We start from the raw sequence: 24,323 nt of genomic DNA, 5'->3' as shown, positions 1-24,323 counted from the left end.
CTGAATAACAGTATCTCTGAACCTCCTGTCTCCCTCCCCTCAGCCCTAAACAGTCATGGCAGATGGATGCCCCTCACTAAGTCTGATTCTCCTGCAGGTTTTCTTCCTGCTAAAATGGAATTTTTCCTCCCACTGTCACTAAGTGCTTGCTCATAGGGGGTCATGTGATTGTTGGGGTTTTCTCTTTACCTTACAATATAAAGCATGTTGCATATATATATATATATATATATATATATATATATATATATATATATATATATATATATATATATATATATATATATATATAGAATAGAATTAAATTAAGTTTGACTTAGTTCAGACAGACCACAAAGCCAAGCTTACCTGCAATCCATATGCTATAGGAAGGGTGGTGAGGTTCTCAGACAAGAGCCATGCAACCGAATATAAACAAACGAAAAGACAATCTGCTTTTGAATATAGTCGTTCTGACTTTGAGTCTCTTCATATGTGCAGTTACCAAAAATGAAAAGAAAAAATAATATAAAGAGAAGCCTTGTTGTTACATTTCTTTTTCATAGACTGCAAATTTTTGTTTGATTTAAAAAAAAAAAGTATTAAGGTTACTTCATCATGTTACTGCCAGGTACATTTGTATCGCTATCATCAGAGCAGAGCAGAGCTGCTGTTCCATTTATAGACATTCTGCCTGCCACTGTTGACCTTTCCAGGCACAATCCTCCCTAAGTTTGGGGACTCTGTATTTAGAAGGGCCTTGTGACATTGACTTCTCTATTATAACCTGTGACACCTGTTAAAGCAAGTTTCTGAAATGTACAAATTATCATAAACTTTGTCCAAATTAAATAGAGCAAGCATGAATGAATACAAGATTAAGACCCATTCAAGTGGTCACAAAACCAGCTGTTTCTTTGTGTGAGCGATTGTGTCTTTGTGTTCATTACAATATTATTTCTTCCTGGCAGACATAAAGTTCATCCATAAATTAATCACAGAGCTTAAAGCTGTTTGACAAGAAAACAAAAAAGTGTGGAGATATTTATTTATTCGTTTATTTTTGAAAATTTCCCCCAGTTTCCGTGGTAACAGCAGAACATTTCGATGCAGTAAACTAGAAAAGGACAAAAAGAGAATAGAACAGCTTTTCATTTACTTTTGTTTTTTTACACATTGAGATGCATAATTTTTATTATCAGTAGGCTTTGGTGAGAAGCTGAGTGGAATTACAGAGGAAGTGTAAAGTGTAAAAACAAAAGCAAAAAATAACTTTTTTGACACATTAAAGAGCAGAAATCAGCTGAGAAAGCTCAGCTATGAAAAAAACGTTCTGCCATCTGAGGATGTATTAAAAGAAGTACCAGACTGTCCAGGTCAGATTAAGCAGAAACTAATCTTTATAATGGTTTTTGCATGTCTGGCTTGTTGTCATGCTTCAAAAATTAAATTTAGGACCAATCTGAAGCCACCCTGATGAGGTGGTTAAGAAACTAAACAACAAAAGGCTGATACTGTGTAGTGTGTGTGCACTGCTTCAATTTAATGGAGGTTCAGCTTTTTTCTCCAGGACACTTGGTCTAGACGTGGGCGGGTTAGATGGAGTTAACCATCACACACACACACACACACACACACACACACACACACACACACACACACACACACACACACACACACACCCTGCAGTGATGCATTGCAAACAGAACAGTGCACGAAATAAATACATTCCACAAGCTCAGTGTTAATGATGCAGAGAAGAAAATGTGTAGGTGAAATCACAAAACAATTGGTACAAGGACAAAGAAAAAAAAAGAGGTAAAGACGCAAAATGCAAATTCTTTCGCTGAAGGCGTCACCCTGTAAAAGTCATGATAGGGAGGTGAGTCATTCTCCAGAAACTCTCTGTCCTCACCTGTCACTATTGCTGCTGCCGCGTGCTGGAGAGTTTTCTCTGACTAAGAAAAGAATGCAGCGACCTGGCACTGATCAGCGTGCCTTATACAGCTTTGTAATTCAGCTCTGATCTGCCCACGCAGGCCGGCGTACAATTACCATTCGACCATGAAATAACAGGTCTCTACAGTCGCATTTCAAAGCTGAGACGTGTCAGAGCTGTGATTAGCTGCTGGGGTCAGATTCCAGAGCTGTGACTGGCTAATTTCAGACCAAATGGAGCGTTTAGATCGTCGTCATCTACTCGTGGGGTAATCTGCTGTTCAAATTTACATTCCAATAGGTGTTTCGGTTCGGTGAGGCATGATTTAATGCTTGCATTTTGGTGACATTGACTTTGTTTTGCATGGTTTTAATAGTAGTAAAATCAGGTCTATTTTGTCCCCTTTTTTCTGACCTCATAACATGTAATGAAGTGGTAACACTTTCCAAATTGGATTTGGGCATATTTATCAAAGGTGAGAAAACATGTAAATTAACATTAAAATCTTACTACTTCACCAGTACCACCTCTTTGGCCTGATTTGGAAAGAGTGATGTTGTGTAAAAAGCCCAAGGATATTTGGCATGCAGACTGGGGGAGCCAGGGATCGAACCACAAACCTTCTGATCAGCAGATGAAGGATGTATGGACACCTTTAGATTTATTAATCATGTAAATTTCCTGTACCTGTTATAGATGTCCTCAGTCCAAAGTTCAAACATTGAATGTCATATTGATGGCCAAAGTGGGTCATGGCTGGACGCCCAAATTGTGGACTTAATTTGGACGGAATTGGCTATGGACCAATGGACCCAATATAGATCAGATCTGCATGTCTATCCAACGTCCAATGTATAGTGGGAAAAAACTAAAAAGTGACACAAAAACACTTCAAAAAGACATAAAATGTCTACAAAGGGACAAAAATTTACTGCAAAGTAGCACAAAACAACTTCTAGGAGACATAAAATGACTAAAAAGTGGCAAAAAACAACATCATAAAGACACAAAATAATTCTTTGAAGGAGACACAAATATGTAATATGACTTAACCCTCTCAAGGCAGGCGTTGCCGATTTGCAACAGTTAAAAACTAACAACCTGATTACCCCACATACATATTTTATGAGTTTTCTTTTACTCAGAAGTACCACTGCAGGACTTGGTTGTGCATTAGTAACAAAAAGTTTAATTTGAGCCTGAGAGGGTTAAAATGGTGGCAAAAAATATCTGCAGACTCACGAGACATCAAAGACAAACTTTAAAGAGAAGGGAACCGAGCACAAAGAGATATAAAATAAAAAATGAGACACAAAATGACTGCAAAAAGACACAAAATAAGTAGAAAAATGACAACAAACAAACAGCAAAATAGCTAAGAGAGGCGAAAAAGAAAGAAAAGGGACCTTAAACTTCTTTTTAAAAAGTCAATATTTATTTAATATGTGTTTCCATCCCATCATGTCAAATACTGCTTGTGTTCTGGTTTCTCTCCCTGCTCCGTGTGCTTTAGTCAGCAACACGTACTTGGTTTAATTTAGGCAGCAAAAAAACTTAAAATTTGTCCCCTATACATCATTGACCTTGTGTGGTGAAAATGTAACAAAGGTGATCTTCCATACATGACACATTAGTTGTAAGAGAGCTTTTTCATTATTGCCAGAAATGTGTGTATCTGTCAGATGTCAGCATTTATAGGAATTTGGTCATTTACTTGAAAATCCATCCCAAACACACATACAACATATCATATGTTTCTTTACATGTGACACAGCTTTAACCTGCACGCCCAATATCACGATTGGAATGTTAGATTCTTTAACCTTTCATCGCTACAAAAATCTGCAGACTAATATTTCATCCAGCAAATCATTTGTCAGTACAAAGTTATATTTAGGCACCCTGTTCATTAACTTGGCCTCTGTCTTTATCAGAGAACAGTCTGCATGGACTGGCTTTGCTTTGCATCCTTCACCACATAACAGCGGTAAAATGTAATCATGTGCTTCACAGTTTCACAAAATTAACAATAAATCATTTAACAGGTGCTGCTTCCCCAGATTGGACCTTACTATGAGGCATCTGTGTTTTAGAGGGAAAGGGAAAGGTTGTCTGCACTAGCACATTTAGAAGCTTCCAACCACTTTATTGATGCAACTTTTTGGGAAAATATTCCCGCCCCCTTTGGCGTAAGACAGGAATCAACCTCAGTGAATTCAAATGTTGAGCTGGAGGCAGTGACATCATTGTCAGCCATCACGCTCAGAGAAATGAATGAGAAAAATGGAGTCTGAAATGGAGTGTGACACTAGAAATATATTCAAAGAAAAAACAACTTGATAGGGTATGTGCGATCCCTGGTTGATGTAGGACAGAAAAAGCTGACAGTAAACCCCTGAATCCCTTTTAAGTCATGATTATTCTTTGTGTAGGGTTCTAATAATTTGGGGTTTTTTGGTGATATATACAGTACATGAATTGTGTTGTAACACAGAGTCAGTCATTCACTTAAACTGCTGTAGTTTTTTTCATTGTTAGCAGTCTATCTGCAGTTCTTCTTTGGCATGTGCCTATTACAAAAGGAAACATAGAAATGTGAGGATTCTCAGGCTGCTTATCAAGATGACATATTCATTTATGATGCCTGCAGAATATGCTACTATCCTCCGTACACTGAATCTAAAAGGTGTATCATATCTATGTGTTCATATTTGGCTGTGTTATGACTCATAGGAAGCTCCATGTTTGATGCAAATTGCTGCAATCTGCTACTAACGGGTTTAAAGTACCTAAATTACCTCCATGAGCCACTGCTGTTGCTGGAACCTCTGACAGTGTTGAAAAGCAACCAAATCAGCCACCAATCTCCACAAAATACCCAGAATTCATGGGTTCCTTTCACCTCCATGTTCAACTCTTTGACACCCTGCTGGGACGGCTCAATTCCCAGAACGAAAACCTTTGCTCCAGTGCTTTGGAGTGCTTGTCTGAGCCACCCTTGCACACAAAATGGGTAGAAAACATGATTTGCTAACCGGTCTCTTTCAGACTTTTCAGATTTTATTGGAATGAGGGACATTTTAAAAGACTTAACACAGAGGACAAACAGTTTTTGAGTATGTTGGCCATGTATCATGTATGTATGGTTTAGCTTTATGTGTCTTCTAAGCCTTTCGAGGCAACAGCAGTTGCCATTTTTGTTGTGTAACGCTCCCGTGGTTGCATGTCATTCTCATCTGTCTCGAGGTTAATGGAAATGACAGTTTGCTTTTCGCATGCAGTGTTTGAGTTTGCTCTCTGTTATGCAGCCCCCTGACTGACTTCAGTAAATCCAAGCAGCATTTCCACCTAACGCACTGACATTAGTGCAGGTAGCTTTGGTGTGCACTCATAAACTGTATATAAATGATGGACGTGCCATCAAGGTCTAAAACGTGAATCCAATGTGCCAAAGTACCTTAAGTACCTTCTGATGGCCACTATAGGAGCAATCTGGTCTCGTAAAAAGTCTTTTAAAATACATCATGTTGTTAATTTAATGAGTAGTTCAGTACAAATGAAATATATCTGTATATACCGATATAGACATTTATTCAAGCTTCTGAATACTCTGTGGTTTATTTATTAGTTCCAATGTGAAGATGTGTTTTTGTTGATGAAGATAAGACTTTATTCAGAGAAGAAATATCTTTGTTAGTCTGCATGTTTGTTTCAAGGTGTGCCTTCTAACCTAGCCTGAAACTCACCATGTGAGTGGCCGATTTGATTAACTCTTGTTTGTTCTTGTTTGTTTACAGGCAGAAATATAAAAGTACATCGCAAAGGTAAGGCACGCACTGGCACACACATACACGCACAATTGTTTTTATGGAGAGTTGAAACAATTAGTTGTATTCTTGTGTATTTGTTTAGCGGAAAATCATTGTGACAACTGACAAGCATGAATGAAAAATTAAAAATACAAAATAGAGAAAAAAAATCAGCTTCTCTAAACTGCAGATGTTTTTGCTTTTTTCTTCTTTATAAAAGTGTAGAAGTGAAAAGTGTAGATATTTAATAACATTCCCTTGGTCTTTTGGTCTATGAAACTTACACTACCAGTCAAAAGCTTGGACACATCTTCTATTTTATAGGTTTTTCTTTATTTTCATGACTATTTAGATTGTAGATTCTCATTGAAGGCATCAGGACTATGAATGTGTGTGAATTAACTCAAAACAAGTTTTATATTTTAGATTCTTCAAAATAGCCACCCTTTGCTTTAGGTCAGATGACTGTGAAAGCCAAGCTATCTGGCGCAGCACTCCATCACTCTCCTTCTTCTTCTTCAGCATGTATCTATGTATGTTGAAAGTAGTAAAAAATAAAGAAAAAATATTAAATGAGAAGATGTTTCCAAACTTTTGACTGGCAGTCTATATTTTCTGATTCATGATTAAATCCTTTCTGCAGTTGTTTTGAGTAAGTCTTTGATAATTAAGTGCACAAAGATTTTTTTCACCATAAAAGCACACTGAGCTCATTATGCATCATAAAAATATGAAAATGAATTAGCATGTTATTTTAGAATTGTGGAAACCATCATCGACACATAAAAGGTACTACTTGCTTTACCCTGAAATTTAAAAGAAAAAATAACTTTGTCTTTGTCTAAAACAGATACACTCCCAGAGGGAGGCCTTGTTTGACGTGCAACACTAAAACATGTTTCAGCTCTTTAAAAAGACCCTCCCTATTTCTTTACGTATTTTGTGTAATTTTAAAACAAATCTGACTGTAAATGTGTGTGTTCTCAGGGGATATTGCTTTTAGCTTTGAGACTGTAGACTGTAAACTTAGGCTACATTCACACTGCAGGCGAAAGCGCGTCAAATCCGATTTTTTTGACCCTATGCGACCCATATCCGATCATAGTGTGACAGTGTGAACGGCACAAATCCGATATTTTCAAATCCGATCTGGGTCACTTTCGTATGTGGTGCTGAATCCGATACATATCCGATGTTTTAGAAAGCGACTGCTGTTTGAACGGTCATGTCGCATTAAATCCGTCTTTTACGTCACTGACACAAGACAGACGCCAATTATCAGCGCCGGAGAAGCGCCCGATAAGACATCGCGAACGCTTCCTGGCCATCCAGCGTAGATGTCAGTGAAACTGTTGGGAAGACAACGTTGGAGAAACGTGAACATTTTATTTGTACTGTATAATCTGCAGATTCTGACAGAAATCTGCTACTATCCTTTGAAGCACCGCTCCTCTAAAACAGCAATAAGGATAATTATTAGGTTATTTACATTATTATGTAAATAACAAAATAACTTAAAGCAATAATTGGGAAACGTAAAGTCCGAAGTCTTTATATTAAGGGCCATCAGTCAAATATTGTTTGCTCTGGGTCTAAACAGAGCGCGTTGTGTGTGACATCTTCTTTTGCGCATGCGGGCCGCTTTGAGAGTTCACACTATTTTATTTGTAGTGTGAACAAGCAGACAGACAACCATTCGCATGAGCAATTTAGAGACCACCAGTTAACCTAACATAACACCACTAATTACCTGTCTTTTATCTGTGGGAGGAAGCCGGAGTACCTGGAGAGAACCCATGGAAAACATGGGGAGAACATGCAAACTCCACACAGAAAGGCCTCCGGCTACACTCAAAAAAATGAATGAGGTGGATTGTTCAGTGTATATTAATTATTTATTTTCATTTTACTTAAAATATATGTTTTTGTTAAGTTAACATATGTTTTTCTAATCAAGTCTACGTAATTGTGTCTATTATTCAACGTACATAATACTAATGTGTTACTTGATCGCATAACATTTAAGTCAATTAGGATCGATATACCTTGTATATCCACAAGGTGGCAGTAATGCAAAAACAGTTGTAATGAAACCGCGCAGAACAAGAAGGTTTCACGGCTTGTGCCTGCTCATGCGCAAGACTTCAAATTTAACTGAAAAAGGCTGTTTTGGCGCCAAGCTGCTGTTTCTTTGAGAGGTAAGACCACTTTTTTCTTTGACTATGTTGTGTAGTATCTATATGTCCAGCATGGTTATATTTTGCGTTTGTCTTACAAGACATGTTATATCGTTTGCGTGTGCTTGTTTTACATTAGTTTTACTGGGTCCTGGACATGCTTATTTTGTGGACTGTGTAAGAAACATTTTTATTGTTTTTTGTTTTATTAAGGGATTAGCTACAGGGGTTCATGGGGTTATTCTTTCAAGGGGTTATTTTTCCATTTGCTTTCTTGGGATTCCTTTTCTGTAATCCGAGAGTCGGAAATATCGAATAGGATAGCAAGGATAGCATAAAGTGACATTTAAAATCCAAAAAGTCAAGGGCGAAAGCCACTGTGACACCATTGTTCTGCTCTATCAGTAATCTGTATTATGTAAAAATGGTCTGTAAATACAGCATGTTTCCTAGCGGAGTTATACATATCAATGTAGTTATAAATTACAGTTTGTGAAAGTACACACTTAATTTTTTTAATAAAATTATTCAAGACATATGAGTGGACAGACAATGGAGGTCGACAGACCTGGTGATAATTGCTTCTATAGAAAGTTAGCACATGGCAGTGTCAATCTCTTGCTTTTCTTCTGAGTAGTATTTTATTTAGTTGTAATTCAAACAATAATTTGCTTCTTGAAATTAAGGAATTAATTATTTTTTTTCTTTATAAATCTCAGATCCTGCCTTTACCTGCTCCCTCCTATACTGATGTGGTGTATGTGGTATTGCTGAGCTTGTATGTGGTATGTGAACTGTTATACTTTTAAAAACAAAACTGTTTTATAAGTTAAGTTTTCTTTTGTGACCCATCCCATGCCCCTGTTATTTCTTCTCCACATCTGAACCATGGTAAAGGTTGCAGTTCAAGGGCCTGAGGCATGAAATTCTTTTCAGATCAGCTGTGATCAATATTTTTTGGAACTTGATAAATAACAAAAGCTGTAATGGCTCCATTAGCATTTTGTGTAAATGTTTGTGTTAAAATTATAGCTTTAATGAGGTCTTACTACATTAGTTTTAGTTTGTATATGTGTACATATAGTATGTATATTTACAGTACAGTATGTTGTGTTTGTTGACATATTTTCAGGTGGAAGCAGAATATGTGAGGATTACTACTGCTGCACATGTTCCAAGGCTTTTTACACAACTTGACCAATACACTGACCAGCTCATAAAAGTCTTCAAGAAAAAAGGAGGCGTTGCAGGGAAGAAAATTAGACAAACTTTGGCCCCAGCCACACAGGTGCGTTATTCTGTTGGTAGCAAAATATTATGGCTAATAAGATCATTTTCAAATTTAAACAGCTAGTGTATGGTAGCTGCACAGTGCACTTACATTTATATTAAGCAAGACAAAGTTTGGTACTCAAAACGTTGGAAAATTTAAATTACCTAAACATATGTAAAATCTGATCCCTTGATTTAGGTTAAACCAGAAGTGAATGTTTTTATGTTATGTTTTGAATGCAAAAAAGATGATGTATTAGTTTGTCTTTACCTCCATTATGGACATATCTAATGTGGTGGAAACCCTGCCCAACAGGTTAACTATTCATGTCCATGTGATGATTAGTTGGTCTTGTGTACATGTCTATCTGTGCAGTGGATATGTCATTCATTTTGCGTATAATGTGAGTTTCTGTCATCCTAAAGTATATCTGTTTTCTCTTCCTGTATCTCTGCCACTCTCTACAGAAGGAAACCATTGAAAAGGGGAGGGAGTGTGTCCTCAGGGCACTACCTTTTTACCTGAATGAAGACCCAAGCATCCTCTTCAAAGAATAATTGGTTGGTAATTTTAGTTTAGTTTTTTATCTGTATTAAACCAAATTTTGAATAACTAATGTTGTTGCATGTTGTTGTTGTTGTAATTTGCATGGAACCTGTTTAAATGTTTTGGGAAATCTTCTTGTATACCCAAACTATTTATATTTATCGTTGAATCTGTAGTCTAAAATAGTGGCGCACTGGGGTGCATGTTCCTAATATTGTGTTTACGTCATTAAAGGGTAGCTTTGGCCCTTTTTCTTTCTTTTTTTAAAACTGGATGCCATTTTTCTATGTTTTTGTGTCTAAGCTACAGCTGTTCAGAGGGAGCTGGAACAAATTACCCTTGCTATCTTTACCATCGAAAGAGCTGATGCCAGCACTCCTCCAGCCGATGTGGGTGTAAGCGCCAGACGTCTGCTTTATATTTTTATTTACGATTGAGTTCATGTTTGTTTTATAATTCATAGATTCATTACATAAGTCATCTTTTCAGGATTAATAAATGTGAAAATATATGTGTTTACATAAAGTAATTTTAAGTCACTGTTTTGGGATTGGAACCTAAAAGGGGGTACCTCTCACTTTAATTATGTAAGTGCAATAGTAGCATGAAACCCTGTGTGAGAGGGAAGGGGAGGAGCATGGACAGAGAGGTTAGGAGTCTCACGGTTTTCTGACCGTGTGCACAGCTAGTTCTGGATAACTGCTATTTTTTGGAACTTTCATGCTTTTTAGGAAGGAGTTCATTGTTACATCTTCCGTTTGTAATAAATAAACAGTCTTCAAATCATAATGCAACTGGAAGCATTTCTTTTGGAAACCAGGAACACGCGTCAGCCATAGACTCTTCTTTTTTGAACTTGGTTTATTGGAAATTACCCTACAGTGGGTATAACCATCTAGTGTGTCCTGCATGACCTGGAAGACCTGGCCTCTGCATGTGCACTCTTAATGGGTGGGATATATGCACTGAATCTCAGTTAACCTCAAGACTGAAAGCTAAGAGACAATCAAAAGTATTGAGATTTAAAGGATTTAATTGAGAGATGATACTGCACCAGAAATGTTGAAGGGTGGTGTGTATATTAGCGTTCAAGGCATATTGTTATGAGGTGGAAATATGTTCATATTCAGTTTGTGTTACATTGTGTGCATTGTAAAGGTAATTGCAATACATACTAAAATTAAGGGTAAGTTAGGAGGTTGATCTGATATCCTCGTGTTGGTGTTGTTCCCAGATCATCATACTAAATGTTGTTCCAGGATCAACATTGCAAGTGACCAATCAGAATGTTGTGACGTCATACTTTTGCGACTTCGGGAAAAACCGGCGTAAAACAAAAAACTGTACTTAAGCTGCGTGAAACCGCCTCTGTCCGCCGATCAACTGACCCTAACCCTAACCGTAACCTTTAATAAACAGTAAGCAGAATTGATATTGTCCTTGCAACATTGGAATTTCATAAATGCACGAATGGCTTGGAATAGAATAACGTCACAACAATGTGATTGGTCACTTGCAATGTTGAACCTGGAACAACATTTTCATGATGGTCTGGGAACAACACCAACACGAGGATATCAGATCATCCAAGTTGGGAATGCAGGATGAATGTATATTTTGTGGACTTTTAAAGACGAACAATTGTTTCCATGTTAAAATGTTTCCATCTGAAGTTTTTTGCCCAAACACTAGTAAAATAAATGTTGACAGTGGCAAGTGTTAAATGGTTACTGCTGTGCTGTTGCAAAAAAACTGAACGCTGACAAGCTGTTTTATTGTTAGACCATAATGTTGGCATGTTTTGTTAAAGTTTTATTTGGGATGGTGATGTAATTTTCTTTGATTGCTAATATCAGTGGACTATTTATTATTATTATTATTATTATTATTATTATTATTATTGTTGTTGTTACATTTTTTTTTTTTTTTTTTTTTAAATTGTGGCTGTTGAGGTGGACACTTCACTTTGCATTGTTAAAGGAAAGCACTTCATTGGCATTGTGTTACTGGACTGACCCTAAGCAATCATTGCAAATAGCAACTTTGCTATCCATTTTAGACACTAAAAGAAAAAAACACTCACAGACCTTACTAGCATCACATGTGCATGACTCAAGTGTCATCTTATCAATGTGTTATGTGATCTTCAATGCGTTTTTTTTTTCTCTTCTATTTCTGGTAGATACAGACATTTAATTTAAAGTCTTGATGTTGCATCTGTCTACATACTGTTAATTACTAACCCTAATGAGCTGTTGTGTTTTATTTTGGACTGGGTTTACACAAATGCTCACTGAATGTGTTGGCAATAAAATAAATTTAAAAAAATAAGTTGGATGTACTTAATTCATTTGTGTGGAACCTGTTGACAAAATAGATTTATGTAAAACTAATTAATAAAGCACAAGGTGGCTGAAAATATAATATTTGAATTAATCTAACTTAAATTTAACATTTTACTGCCACAAATAAGAAATGTGTTGAAGTAACTAATCTAAACTATCTAACCTGAAAATATATCATCTATGTTCATACAACATAACTTGATTTAGTTAGTCTTAAATATGTCTTGTTAATCTTAAGTAGTTTTTTTAAATTAGATGAACTAAAGATTTTTGCTTTAAACTAACATAATTCAATTTCGTGGAACCTGTTGACAAAATAATTTTAATTAAAGTCAACGTTTCATTTTTTTGAGTGTATTTTCAAGTCTTACTGAATACAGGGACTTCACCTTTGTGGTTGGGGTTGTGTCTTTTACTGAAACAGTTCTAAACGCACTGCATTAGAAACCTCTAACCTACAGTGACATTTGTAAAACTCAGCAGCTACTACTACTAATAACTAATAATAACATGGAATATTTCAAGTTATTAAAAAAGAAAACAGATGGTGTTTTGTTGACACCTGAAAATGACGCACCTGAATCACAATCTCTCTAGTCTTGAAGTTATCTTTCTCACCATCTCCTACTCTGACTTCAGCTGTTACCATGGCAACTAAAACAAATTTCATCCAGTTTACAGGGTGGTGGTAGGTCACCATGGCAATGTTAAAAGGCTTGGACACAGCAGAGTCTTTAAATCACCCTGTCGACAGTCCGCTACATACAAAATATCACAAACAGCATCCTGGTTCTCTTGGCTCATCTGTCATCCTGAGCCTCAGGTACCTTGGTGTGATCTTTGATTCTGCCATGTCCCTAGAACAACACTGTCCCCACTTGATTAGAAATGGCCTTTTTCAGCTAAGAAACATCTCCAAACTGCGAACTTTGCTGTCTAAATCTGAGTTAGAAATGGTTATTCATGCTTTTACTTCATCTCGCTTAGATTATTGTAACAGTCTTTTTCTTTGTTTGAGCAAAAGGAATCTTGACCGTCTCCAGTTAGTCCAGAATGCTGCTGCAAGGCTTTTAACTAAGACACGAAAAAGAGAGCACATTACACCAGTGTTACATTCATTACACTGGCTTCCAGTACATTTTAGAATTCATTTAAAAATCTTGATACTGACTTTTAAAGCTTTGAATTGTGATGCCCCTGCCTACATTTCTGATCTTTTAGAACCCCACGTTCCCTCGCGCAGTCTGAGATCATCTAATCAAAGGTGTTGTTAGTCCCACAAACTCATTTTAAGACCAGGTGATAGATCTTTTAGAGCGGTGGCCCCCAGGTTGTGGAATGCTCTCCCTCCATCATTACGTTGCCTTGATTGTATTTATTCTTTTAAAAAGAAGCTTAAGACTCATTTATTTAGATTGGCTTTTAATTAGATTTGTGCTGTATGTTTGATTATTAATGTATTTTATGTATTTCTGTTTTATATTACTGTGAAGCACTTTGTGGTTTTTATTCTGTGAAAAGTGCCATATAAATAAATTGATTTGATTTGATTTGAAGTAGCAGGCCTAAAAAACTACAGCAAATCTACAGCAAATGAACTGTATCTGAGAGTCATGTCCTTGGGCAAAGACCTAATACAGGACCCGACAGATGCATCTGGCCTGGCCTTTCAGTTGATCTACTGATTGCCAAAGGCTCATCAGATCTCAGTGGAAGGGTGGCTGTCAAAACCTGGAATTATGAATGCAGAATAGTAGATTTTGATCCACCAGGCAATACCATCTGGAAAACTTGATGAATAGTATCAACTACTGCCAGTGGAGTAAAAGCATAACTGGATAGAAAACCACACATTAGAACAGTATCAGTCATGGATTGGCCTCCCCAGAGACAGGACGTCAACATTACTGAACCACTTCTCTTGACAGAAAATAGAAGAAAAGGCAGACAACATCCAAACAAGAGCACTAATTGTCTTTCATGAAGCCTGGAGAGCTTATAAGTGCTTTTAAATGCTTATAATTAACCTCTAATGACTTTCAAACAGTTTGCACAAATTCTGTTTCAATGAAGCCATTAGTTTGTGATATGTAACTTAATCTGATTTCATCATTTAAAAGTAAGTCATAGGTCATCCCATCTGAGAACTTTTCAAACTGGCATAAGGGCGCTGTTGGCTGGCAAAGACGCAAGGAAGATGCACTCTACAAGGCAGCGTGTTTATTTCCTGGAGGAGACTCCAGTCGTTTTCTGTGGGTGTCAGCTGACTGACAGGAGGCAGCGTGTCATGTGTCCATCTGGAGGAAGCAGATTTTCATGTTCTGGTTCTGTGGTGTGAACAGGACAGCAGCTGTGTGGGTGCTAAGAATGAAAATCCACCAGTTAGCAGGTGTGTGAAGACTGCAGGCAGACTAAAAGCATATCACTGATGTCCTGAGGTGCAGGATATCATACACATATACATTATATGTACATTTAAATCCAGTGAAGTACAGTATTTAGTATAGTAAAGCAGACGGAGCGTTACACGGGTTTTGAGTGATGCACTTCACGTTAACAGACAGTTTATTAGCGATAGTCATTCTGTATCATTCACAATACTGTTATAATGTAGGAACTACATATCTGACAACACAAACAAAATCCACCCTGATTTATGGCATACAGTTCAATTCATTTTGATTAAGTTTTGTTTAAATGACACCAATTTACAACTACAATCACCTCCAGGGGCTTTATATTGTAAGGTTAAGATCCTATAGTTTTAGAAAGAACCCTAACTATCACACAGCCCGCTATGTTCATGCCCTTGGTGACAGCAGGAAGGAAAAATTCCCTTTTAACAGAAAGAAACCTCCAGCAGACCCAGGCTCAAGGAGGGGCGGCCATCTGCTGCAACCAATTGGGGGTGATGATTAAAGATATGCTGTGGAAGAAACCAGAGATTAATACTAACTGATAATCAAATACAGACTAGTGTCACTCCTGGCCCTTCATATATAAAACACATGGTGAGTGAAAAAGGTGAATGAAGCACTTTGTAAGTGTGCTGCCTGCTGTAACCTATAATTTCCTTCGGGATTAATTGTTAGGGTTTCTGGGTCGGTGACCCAGTGTTTTGTGTTTTTGGTTATTTGATTTTGTTATTTCTTTATATTCTAGCTTTGCTTTACGGGTTTTTCTTAAGTTAAGGTCCTCTGGGCGGGGTTTGGTTAGAGTTTTAGTGTTTTGGTTTTCTGTCTGTGTTCCTTTGTTGCTGTCTTCCCTGTCTGCTGTATTTCCACGTCCAGTCAGTGTCTGTGTCTGCCCTGGTCCCACGTCTCTGTTCCCTTTGTTTTAGTGCTTGCCTGTGAGTCTGTCTTATGTTTCCGGTTTTACTTTGGAAGTCTATGTCTGATGTTAATGTGTCTGGTTTTGCTTCCCCTGGTCTCGTTAGGCCTGATTTGCCCCAGCTGTTTTTCCCTCCTGTTACTCATTCCCTGATTGCTCCCTCTGTGTATTTAAGCCCTGTGTTTCTCTGTGTCCATGTCGCGATCTACCGTTTATTTTGCTGTGTGTTTTGCCAGTCCACTGGTGTTAGTTTATTTTGAGTTTTTCCCAGTTATGTTATGTTTGCGTTCAGCATTAAAGCTGTTTTGGTTTAAATTTGTCTCTGGAGTCTGCATCTTGGGTCCTATCCCTGTCCGCACACAGCCGTCATCTAACAGAAGATCGCGACCAGAACATGGACCCTGCAGACTCCTTTTCCTCGGAGTTCAACGGCGAGATGAGGCGGATGGTGAGTCTGCTCGACCGCATTGCCCAGTCACGGGATCTACGGACTATGGCAGTTGGGCTGAATGCAGTGGATGCCATCATTCGCCATAACCCTCAGCTGTTTCAGTTTGCTAAGGACACTAAGTTGGACGACACCATTACTGCCTGGAGAGAGCAAGTCAAGGCTGGTGAGCTTGCTCTCTCACTCTCTACATCTTCCCCACCGTTACCCCAGGACAACACACACTCTCCTTCTGTCTCAACATTGCCGCGGACTTCCTCTCCCTCCCCACACCAGCTGGGCTCTCGTTCACCTGCCTTTTTTCTGGCAGCTATGTGGTCAGAGGATGAGGAGGAGGTCTCTTTTTCTCCACCGGTTCCTGTTTCCTCATCCCGAAGGAAACGGCGTTCTGGCCGCCGCCACAACAGAACTGTTGAGCATTCTGACATCACACCCACTTCATCTGTTCTGCAAACTGGTTCTGCTGGAGGGTCCGAGGGGCCCGTTCTGCCCCCTGTCTCCGCTGGAGGGTCCGAGGGGCCCGTTCAGCCTCCCGTCTCCGCTGGAGGGTCCGAGGAACCGCTTCAGCCGTCTCTTCCTGCTGGAGAATCCGAGGGGCCAGTTCAGCCACCTGTCTCCGCTGGAGGGTCCGAGGGGCCCGTTCAGCCACCTGTCTCCGCTGGAGGGTCCGAGGGGCCCGTTCAGCCACCTGTCTCCGCTGGAGGGTCTGAGGGGCCCGTTCGTTCAGCCACCTGTCTCCGCTGGAGGGTCTGAGGGGCCCGTTCGTTCAGCCACCTGTCTCCGCTGGAGGGTTTGAGGGGCCCGTTCAGCCACCTGTCTCCGCTGGAGGGTCCGAGGAACCGCTTCAGCCGTCTCTTCCTGCTGGAGGATCCGAGGGGCCAGTTCAGCCTCCTGTCTCTGCTGGAGGGTCCGAGGGGCCCGTTCAGCCACCTGTCTCCGCTGGAGGGTCCGAGGGGCCCGTTCAGCCACCTGTCTCCGCTGGAGGGTCCGAGGAACCGCTTCAGCCGTCTCTTCCTGCTGGAGGATCCGAGGGGCCAGTTCAGCCTCCTGTCTCCGCTGGAGGGTCCGAGGGGCCCGTTCAGCCACCTGTCTCCGCTGGAGGGTCCGAGGAACCGCTTCAGCCGTCTCTTCCTGCTGGAGGATCCGAGGGGCCCGTTCAACCACCCGTCTCCGCTGGAGGGACCAAGGGGCCCGTTCAGCCACCCGTCTCCGCTGGAGGGTCCGAGGGGCCCGTTCAGCCACCCGTCTCCGCTGGAGGGTCCGAGGGGCCCGTTCAGCCACTTGCCTCGTCAGCTGGGGGTCCGGGAGGACCCAGCCAGCACGTCCCAGTGTCTGCTGATGGTTCTGGCGAGGCCGTTCAGCCACCACCGGCCTCCGAGTCTGCAGCTCCGCCCGGTCCGGCCCCAGCCTCTGCAGCTCCGCCCGGTCCAGCCTCTGTAGCTCCGCCCGGTCCAGCCTCAGCAGCTCCACCCGGTCCGGCCTCTGAGTGTTCAGCTTCGTCTGCGCCTGGGGTCCCCATGCCGTCTGGTCCTGCTCGTCCTACACGTCCTGCTCGTCCAGTCTGGCCTGCTCGTCCTGCACGTCCTGTCCGTCCTGTCCGTCCTGTCCGGCCGATGACTGAATGTCGTTGCCGTCATGGCCGGCTCCTTGACCTACGTCGCCGTCATAGACGGCCCCCTGAACTACGTCGCCGCCAGTGCCTCCCGCCCGGCCGGCCTCCTGATCTGCTCAGTCGCCGTCGGTGCCTCCCGCCCGGCCGGCCTCCTGACCTGGGCCTCTGCGCCTTTCATGGGCTCTTTTGTTTGTTTGTTTGTTTTTGGACTATTCCTGGGCCTTTGTGCTGTTGTTTTGGACTTTGTTTCCTGTGTTTTGGTTTCTGGTTTGATGTGTTTCATTTGTTTCGTGCCCTCCGTCCTGTTTCCCCCACCGCCCGCCCTGGTTGGGTTGTTTTTTGTTTTTTGGTGTTCTGGTTTGGGCTGTCTGGAAGCCAGCCCTTTAGGGGGGGGGGGGGGGGGGGGGTACGGTTAGGGTTCCTGGGTCGGTGACCCAGTGTTTTGTGTTTTTGGTTATTTGATTTTGTTATTTCTTTATATTCTAGCTTTGCTTTACGGGTTTTTCTTAAGTTAAGGTCCTCTGGGTGGGGTTTGGTTAGAGTTTTAGTGTTTTGGTTTTCTGTCTGTTCCTTTGTTGCTGTCTTCCCTGTCTGCTGTATTTCCACGTCCAGTCAGTGTCTGTGTCTGCCCTGGTCCCACGTCTCTGTTCCCTTTGTTTTAGTGCTTGCCTGTGAGTCTGTCTTATGTTTCCGGTTTTACTTTGGAAGTCTATGTCTGATGTTAATGTGTCTGGTTTTGCTTCCCCTGGTCTCGTTAGGCCTGATTTGCCCCAGCTGTTTTTCCCTCCTGTTACTCATTCCCTGATTGCTCCCTCTGTGTATTTAAGCCCTGTGTTTCTCTGTGTCCATGTCGCGATCTACCGTTTATTTTGCTGTGTTTTGCCAGTCCACCGGTGTTAGTTTATTTTGAGTTTTTCCAAGTTATGTTATGTTATGTTTGCGTTCAGCATTAAAGCTGTTTTGGTTTAAATTTGTCTCTGGAGTCTGCATCTTGGGTCCTATCCCTGTCCGCACACAGCCGTCATCTAAGATTAATAAAGTATTCTGATTCTGATTCTGAAGAAGAAACGCTCAGTGCTTCACAGGAATCCCTCAGCAGCCTAAACTTATTGTAGCATAACTAAGGGAGGATTTAGGGTCACCTGGTCCAACAATAACTATAAACTTTATCAAAAAGGACATATCAACATTTTTTTAAACCAAATCTTAAAAGTAGAGATAGTGTCTGTCTCCTGAATCCAAACTCCCAAGCTGTTTCCACAAAAGAGGGGCCTGAAAGCTAGAGGCTCTGCCTTGCATACTACTTATAAATACTCTAGGAACAACAAGTAGGCCTGCAGTGCGAGAGTGAAGTGCTGTAATGGGGTGATATGGTACTATAAGGTCATTAAGATAAGATGGGGCCTGATTATTTAAGACCTTGAACAGGATTTTCAATTTGATTCTGGATTTAATAGGGAGCCTATGAAGAGAAGCCAATATAGAAGAAATCTGCTCTCTCTTTCTAGTCCCTGTCAGTACTCTTGCTGCAGCATTTTGGATTAACTTAAGTTCTTTTCAGGGAGTTTTCAGGACATCCTGATAATAAGAAATCACTAGTAGAACCAGACTCAGGGAGGAGAAGGGGAAACAATTCCAGAATCAAACATATAGAGAAACATGGTAATTGCAGCTGGACATCTGCACCCTGAACAAAGAGAAGTACCACACCTTTCACTGAGACACTTTGGAACTAGGCCTGAATGATCGGGTAATTAAAAAAAAAAAGAGTCATGATGACACATAATTTCTGATTTCAGCTGAGAACAGACATACCGAAAGCTACCTCCTAGCTGATAAATTTAGCTCCACAGTGATAAAAATAACTCAAGTTGACACTGAGAGAAACAAAAAAGCAAAAATACTTGAAAAGAGGCAAGAGTACTTTGACAGTTCTGCAGCACAAACTACATAGTTCCGGAATGTTCAGAATTCCAGAATGTTCGGAATTCCGGAATGCGCCAAAGTTCCGGAATGTTCGGAATTCCAGAATGCACCATGGTTTCGGAATGTTCAGAATTCCGGCATGCGCCAAAGTTCCGGAATGCTCGGAATTCCGGCATGCGCCAAAGTTCCGGAATGTTCGGAATTCCGGAATGCGCCAAAGTTCCGGAATGTTCAGAATTCCGGAATGTTCGGAATTCCAGAATGCGCAAAAGTTCCGGAATGTTCGGAATTCCGGAATGCGCCATGGTTCCGGAATGTTCGGAATTCCGGAATGCGCCAAAGTTCCGGAATGTTCGGATTTCCGGAATGCGCCAAAGTTCCGGAATGTTCGGAATTCCGGAATGCGCCAAAGTTCCGGAATGTTCGGAATTCCGGGATGCGCCAAAGTTCCGGAATGTTCGGAATTCCGGAATGCGCCAAAGTTCCGGAATGTTTAGAAATGTAAATATGCTGTAAATATGAGGAATGATATCCACAGCAGCCATGAAGAAAAAGAAGATACCTGACTATATTAAAGTATAAAATCAATGCCATATAACCGAATTAAAAGTGCTTATTGTGTTTGTGACTAAACTGCATCTAACAGAAAATTGAGCATAACATTAGTTCTGTCAGGCTGGACAGTAAAGCTCAGCCTGCAGTTCCATCAGATCAGCTGATGCCCAGGCTGACATTCTTCAATTTATTCTACTCACTAATATTTAAGATGCTTCACCTTCCATACAGATACTGCTGCCTCTGCAAGCTGCTTCGCAACCCAGATTCCCTCCAGCTAAAGCGTTACATGCCGTTAATTAATGCCATATGTTTTCTAACCGATGCCTGCTCTGCTGTGTTAGGGGCCTTTGTTGCATTCTTTTTACCTCTTAGCTTTCAGTGTATGCACATGGACATACAGAACAGAACTGTACAGACAAATATGAGTTACTGCAGATATAGACAACAATCTCCTTTCAAATAAAGTGGTCCTGACAGGATTTTAAATGTTACCTATAGCCCTTTAACACTGGGCGTCCAACTTCTGAATAACTTTGCATCATTTACTTGTTCTTCTACTGTTTGCTCAATTAGTATAATGCACTGTATATTTGTTTGTGCTGTCAGGCTGAAGGCGGTCTTGGAGCAGATGGACCGTGGTATGGTGGACCTGCAGGAACTCCGGAGGCACTTGGAGCTTGCAGCTGCCATGCTGGATGCTGTTTACACTGATGAGACCAGGTGAGCCTGAGCAGGCTGTTGAATGAATGGCTGTATAGAAAATAAAGCTTTATCAGCAGTTGCCAAAAATGTGACTGTTTCTCTCTGCAGGCGCCTGCTGGACACTGAAGATGAGCTCAGTGACTTGCAGGCAGAGTCGGTGCCAAGCGAGGTGCGTGACTGGCTGGCGTGCACCTTCAGCAGGAAGATGGGTGTGGCCAAGCGTCGCCCTGAAGAGAAGCCAAGATTCAGGAGCATTGTTCATGCAGTGCAGGCTGGGATATTTGTAGAGAGGTAAATGTTGCTCTGATCAGCTAAACAGAAAGCTTGTATTCACTAATAAGCATGCTAGAAATACTGCACGGAGTGTGAAGAAAAGAAATTCACAAATTGTTTCAGTCCCATAATTTCTCCAAAAGCCTGCATTCAGGTTTTGTGAATTCAAAATAAATGCTCATGAATAGAGAAAGTGTCTTCGCAACTGCACCAGCAATGAGATTCTCACTCTAACTGCTGCTAATGGCCATTAAACATAGCAGGCATTAGTTAAGCTTTGTAAATCTCATTTTAAATCATTGTTCAGTGTGTATAAAACTGCAGAAAACTTTAAGTACCTCTGCTTCACACTCCATTAGCTGTTAACAGACCTATTCAAGGATTAAAATGGCTGAAGAGCTTGGAACGAATTTATATACTGACTCACTTTCTTCCTTTATGTCCTCCCAGGTGCTCTGACCTAGAAAATAATGAAGTAACTTTGACATCGCCCATTATCTCCTTATATAATAAGACTGTTACAAAAAACAAACAAACAAAAAACATATTATGAACATGAACTGAGTCCTGCAGGACAATTCACAAACCTTTACAATATTAATAATTTGCTGCAACTTCTCAACTGATATTCGAGTTTTATGTAAGCATAACAACCCACAATCCACCCATTCATTCATCGGTTTTCATCCACTTATCCAATTTAGGGTCACAGGGGAGGAGTGAGTCAATTCAGAGTCAAAAATGAATGTTGAATTGTAAATAACTATAAGTTTTATACTTACTCAGGAAGAGACTAGCAATGTGAAAAGAGTCTGGAATGTCAATGCTGCCATTAAAACTCACCATTAGCAGCGTGAAGTGCAAGGGACTCAGGCTTTCACGTTTGGTTGACCCATCAGTCCACCCTTACCTTCTCCCTGATTTCCAGAAAAATAATTACGATGAACAGTATGCCACACTCCGCAAATGAACTTCCGATAACTATACTCTCCACTTTGGGTGTTTTTGTGTGTTTGCTTGTTTTTTAAAATGACCTTACTTTACTCTTAACCCTCTCAGGCTCAAATTAAACTTTTTCTGCAGTCCTGCAGTGGTACTTTTGAGTAAAAAAAACCTCATAAAATATGTATGTGGGGTAATCAGGTTGTTAGTTTTTAATTGTTGCAAATCAGCAATGCCTGCCTCGAGAGGGTTAAGACTTCAACATACAACCACACTGTAGACAATACTGATCTTCTAATTGCACTCGCCCCTCGCTAGAACCTGATCATCTTTTTGCACACAAAGCCAGCTCCAAAGTGAAGTGGCTTTCCTAGTTTGGTTTATAGGTCCTGAACACCAGGGGATGAGTTCCAGCACTGACTGTGACTCAAATCCAGTTCCACAGCTGGACCTTGTGAATGCTCTTGCAGGTACATGTGGACCAGATTCAATGTTGAGGGATTCATATGATTACATTTCATAAAAGTTGGGTCTGACTTAGAAACTGAGGAATTCTACACTCACCCTCATACTGCAGCAACTCGTCAATCACACAGTAAAGCATACCCCATTTTATCCTGCTGTGTGACTCTAATGGGGACCATAATATTGTGCAGGCGGAAACTATCCATAGAGCTAAATGAACTAAAAACAGCTTACCATGACAGGTAATTATTAATAATTGTAGGAGCACAGAACTGTGCACACTTTGCCTTTCTCTTGCTATTGACATTTTTCTTTTGTAGTCCAGCACTTGGAGAGTGTTTTCTGGAATATTCTGACCCTGAAGGTAGAAACGATTGCGGCTGTCTCGCTGGCAGGAGGTGACATTTTATTGTATTAAACCGACATTTGATCAGAAGTTAAAACAAATAAAAACCTTTTCAGTCAGAGCTCATTTTTTTCACAGCTCAGAACCTTAAACAGAAATTGAGAAAAAAACAAAAACAAAAGAAAAATTGAAAAAAGGCTGTAGAAAAGTACACAGGTAACAAAGGCAGGGAAAGAGCAATCTGAGAAGAAAAACAGTAAGGTGGTAAAGGAAGATAAAACAGTCAAATGACAATTTATCCTGCTGTTTGACTCTAAAGACTTTTGTACTTTTGCACAAATATTTTGTGCATGAAAATATTTTTTGTACTCACCTGTACTTACTGCAACCTTTCACACTCACCGTATCATTTCACTGAATATAGAGTATTTTAGCATTTATTTTTTCAAACCAAGCTTGATTCTTGCTATTTCTCAGCTCCAAAATAACAGATCTGACCCAATCAGACCACTGTATGTGGTAACAAGTGTGCTCGTCGCTCAAAGTAGGCACAGGTACAATTATATGGTAATAGTAAAATAATACTAACCCCAGACACACAGCTAGACACTACTCTGGCCAGTCGGCTCTCTGAAATGATTTCTCTGCCTCCTCAGAAGTTGTTTCCAACTCTGCCAACAAGAGTTAAAACTTCCCCACTCACATCCTGAAATATGTGTGAATGCGGTGGTGATACAGCTTCAAATCCTGGATCAAACCATTAAAATCTCCCCCTTGCTGCCTTCTTGTGAGACTTGGATGAACCCAGAATCTTTCTTTCTTTGTTTTCTTCCTCAAAATTTAACACTTTCAGTGTGTAACATTTGGACATATTACATTCAAATATTACATATCTTCCTAGTTTTGTCATTTCTATTTCTAGTTCTTAGATTTGTGTTCATTTAGTCTCCTCCCTTTCATGCTGTGGTCATCTTGGTCTTGTCTGTGTTCTCCCCAGTCCGTCATGTCTCTCATCCTCTCTGTGTCCTCATTCTGTCTTGTTCTCTGCTTCTGTTTCTCCCCTGGTCCCAGTGTCAAGCCCTTGTCTCTTAGTCTGTGTCTCAGTGTCTTTCCTGTTTTATTTTGACAGTCTCTCGTCCTGTGTTCAGTGAGTTCAGTTTCCCTTCTCCCTGTCTCATTGTGCCTGATTACTACCAGCCGTGTTTCCTCCTGTTTCCTAGCCCCTCATTAGTCTTTGTGCATTTAAGTCCCCTGTCTTCCTCTACTTGTTGTTGTGTTGTCCATGTTGCTGTGTGTTCTCCTGGGCTCCTCGTGTCCATCACTTCCTCGAGTTTTCTTCCAGTTTCGTGTTTTCATTTTCCAGCGTTAGGTTTTGTTTTTGTGAATTTAGTATCTGAGTAGCTGCCTCTTCTAGTTATCCCTTTGTGTTTGAGTCCTGCGTTTAGGTCCTACTCCTGCCTGCCACACAGCCAGCATTGACAGATCTGACCATTCAGATCATTATTTGGCAACAAGTGTGCTTGTAGTTCCAAGTCTGTAGAATGAATTTTTCACAAAAGCGCAGCACATTGGTGTGCACATACTTTACAAGACAAGTTTATGATGTGAGCAGGAGGTCAGGCAATTGAGAACAGTGAGTAGTTGCATTTCTGG

General features: G+C 40.6%; 1 protein-coding gene and 1 long non-coding RNA gene across 3 annotated transcripts in view; both read left to right on the top strand.

Annotated features, from left to right (window-relative positions):
- Window positions 1-24,323, top strand: part of pde1a (phosphodiesterase 1A, calmodulin-dependent) — a 47,981-nt gene that overhangs the window by 10,907 nt on the left and 12,751 nt on the right. For both annotated transcript variants that reach the window (XM_085373720.1, XM_085373719.1), the window contains 3 exons: window positions 5,716-5,742; window positions 20,549-20,662; window positions 20,753-20,935. In XM_085373720.1, the coding sequence (XP_085229846.1) occupies window positions 5,716-5,742; window positions 20,549-20,662; window positions 20,753-20,935 (324 nt within the window). The remainder of the gene's footprint in view (window positions 1-5,715; window positions 5,743-20,548; window positions 20,663-20,752; window positions 20,936-24,323) is intronic.
- LOC146615804 (uncharacterized) lies at window positions 7,787-9,731 on the top strand. The gene is made up of 4 exons (XR_014906950.1): window positions 7,787-7,925; window positions 8,624-8,689; window positions 9,037-9,192; window positions 9,645-9,731. It is a non-coding gene; the product is annotated as an uncharacterized LOC146615804 (long non-coding RNA).

This window comes from Diplotaxodon limnothrissa, linkage group LG16 (genome assembly GCF_057381915.1).
Source record: "Diplotaxodon limnothrissa isolate DT_005_m linkage group LG16, D_limnothrissa_male_GT1.1, whole genome shotgun sequence".
Classification (NCBI taxonomy): domain Eukaryota; kingdom Metazoa; phylum Chordata; class Actinopteri; order Cichliformes; family Cichlidae; genus Diplotaxodon; species Diplotaxodon limnothrissa.
The sequence above is the reverse complement of the archived record's forward strand: the minus strand, read 5'-3'. Positions and strand labels throughout refer to the sequence as shown.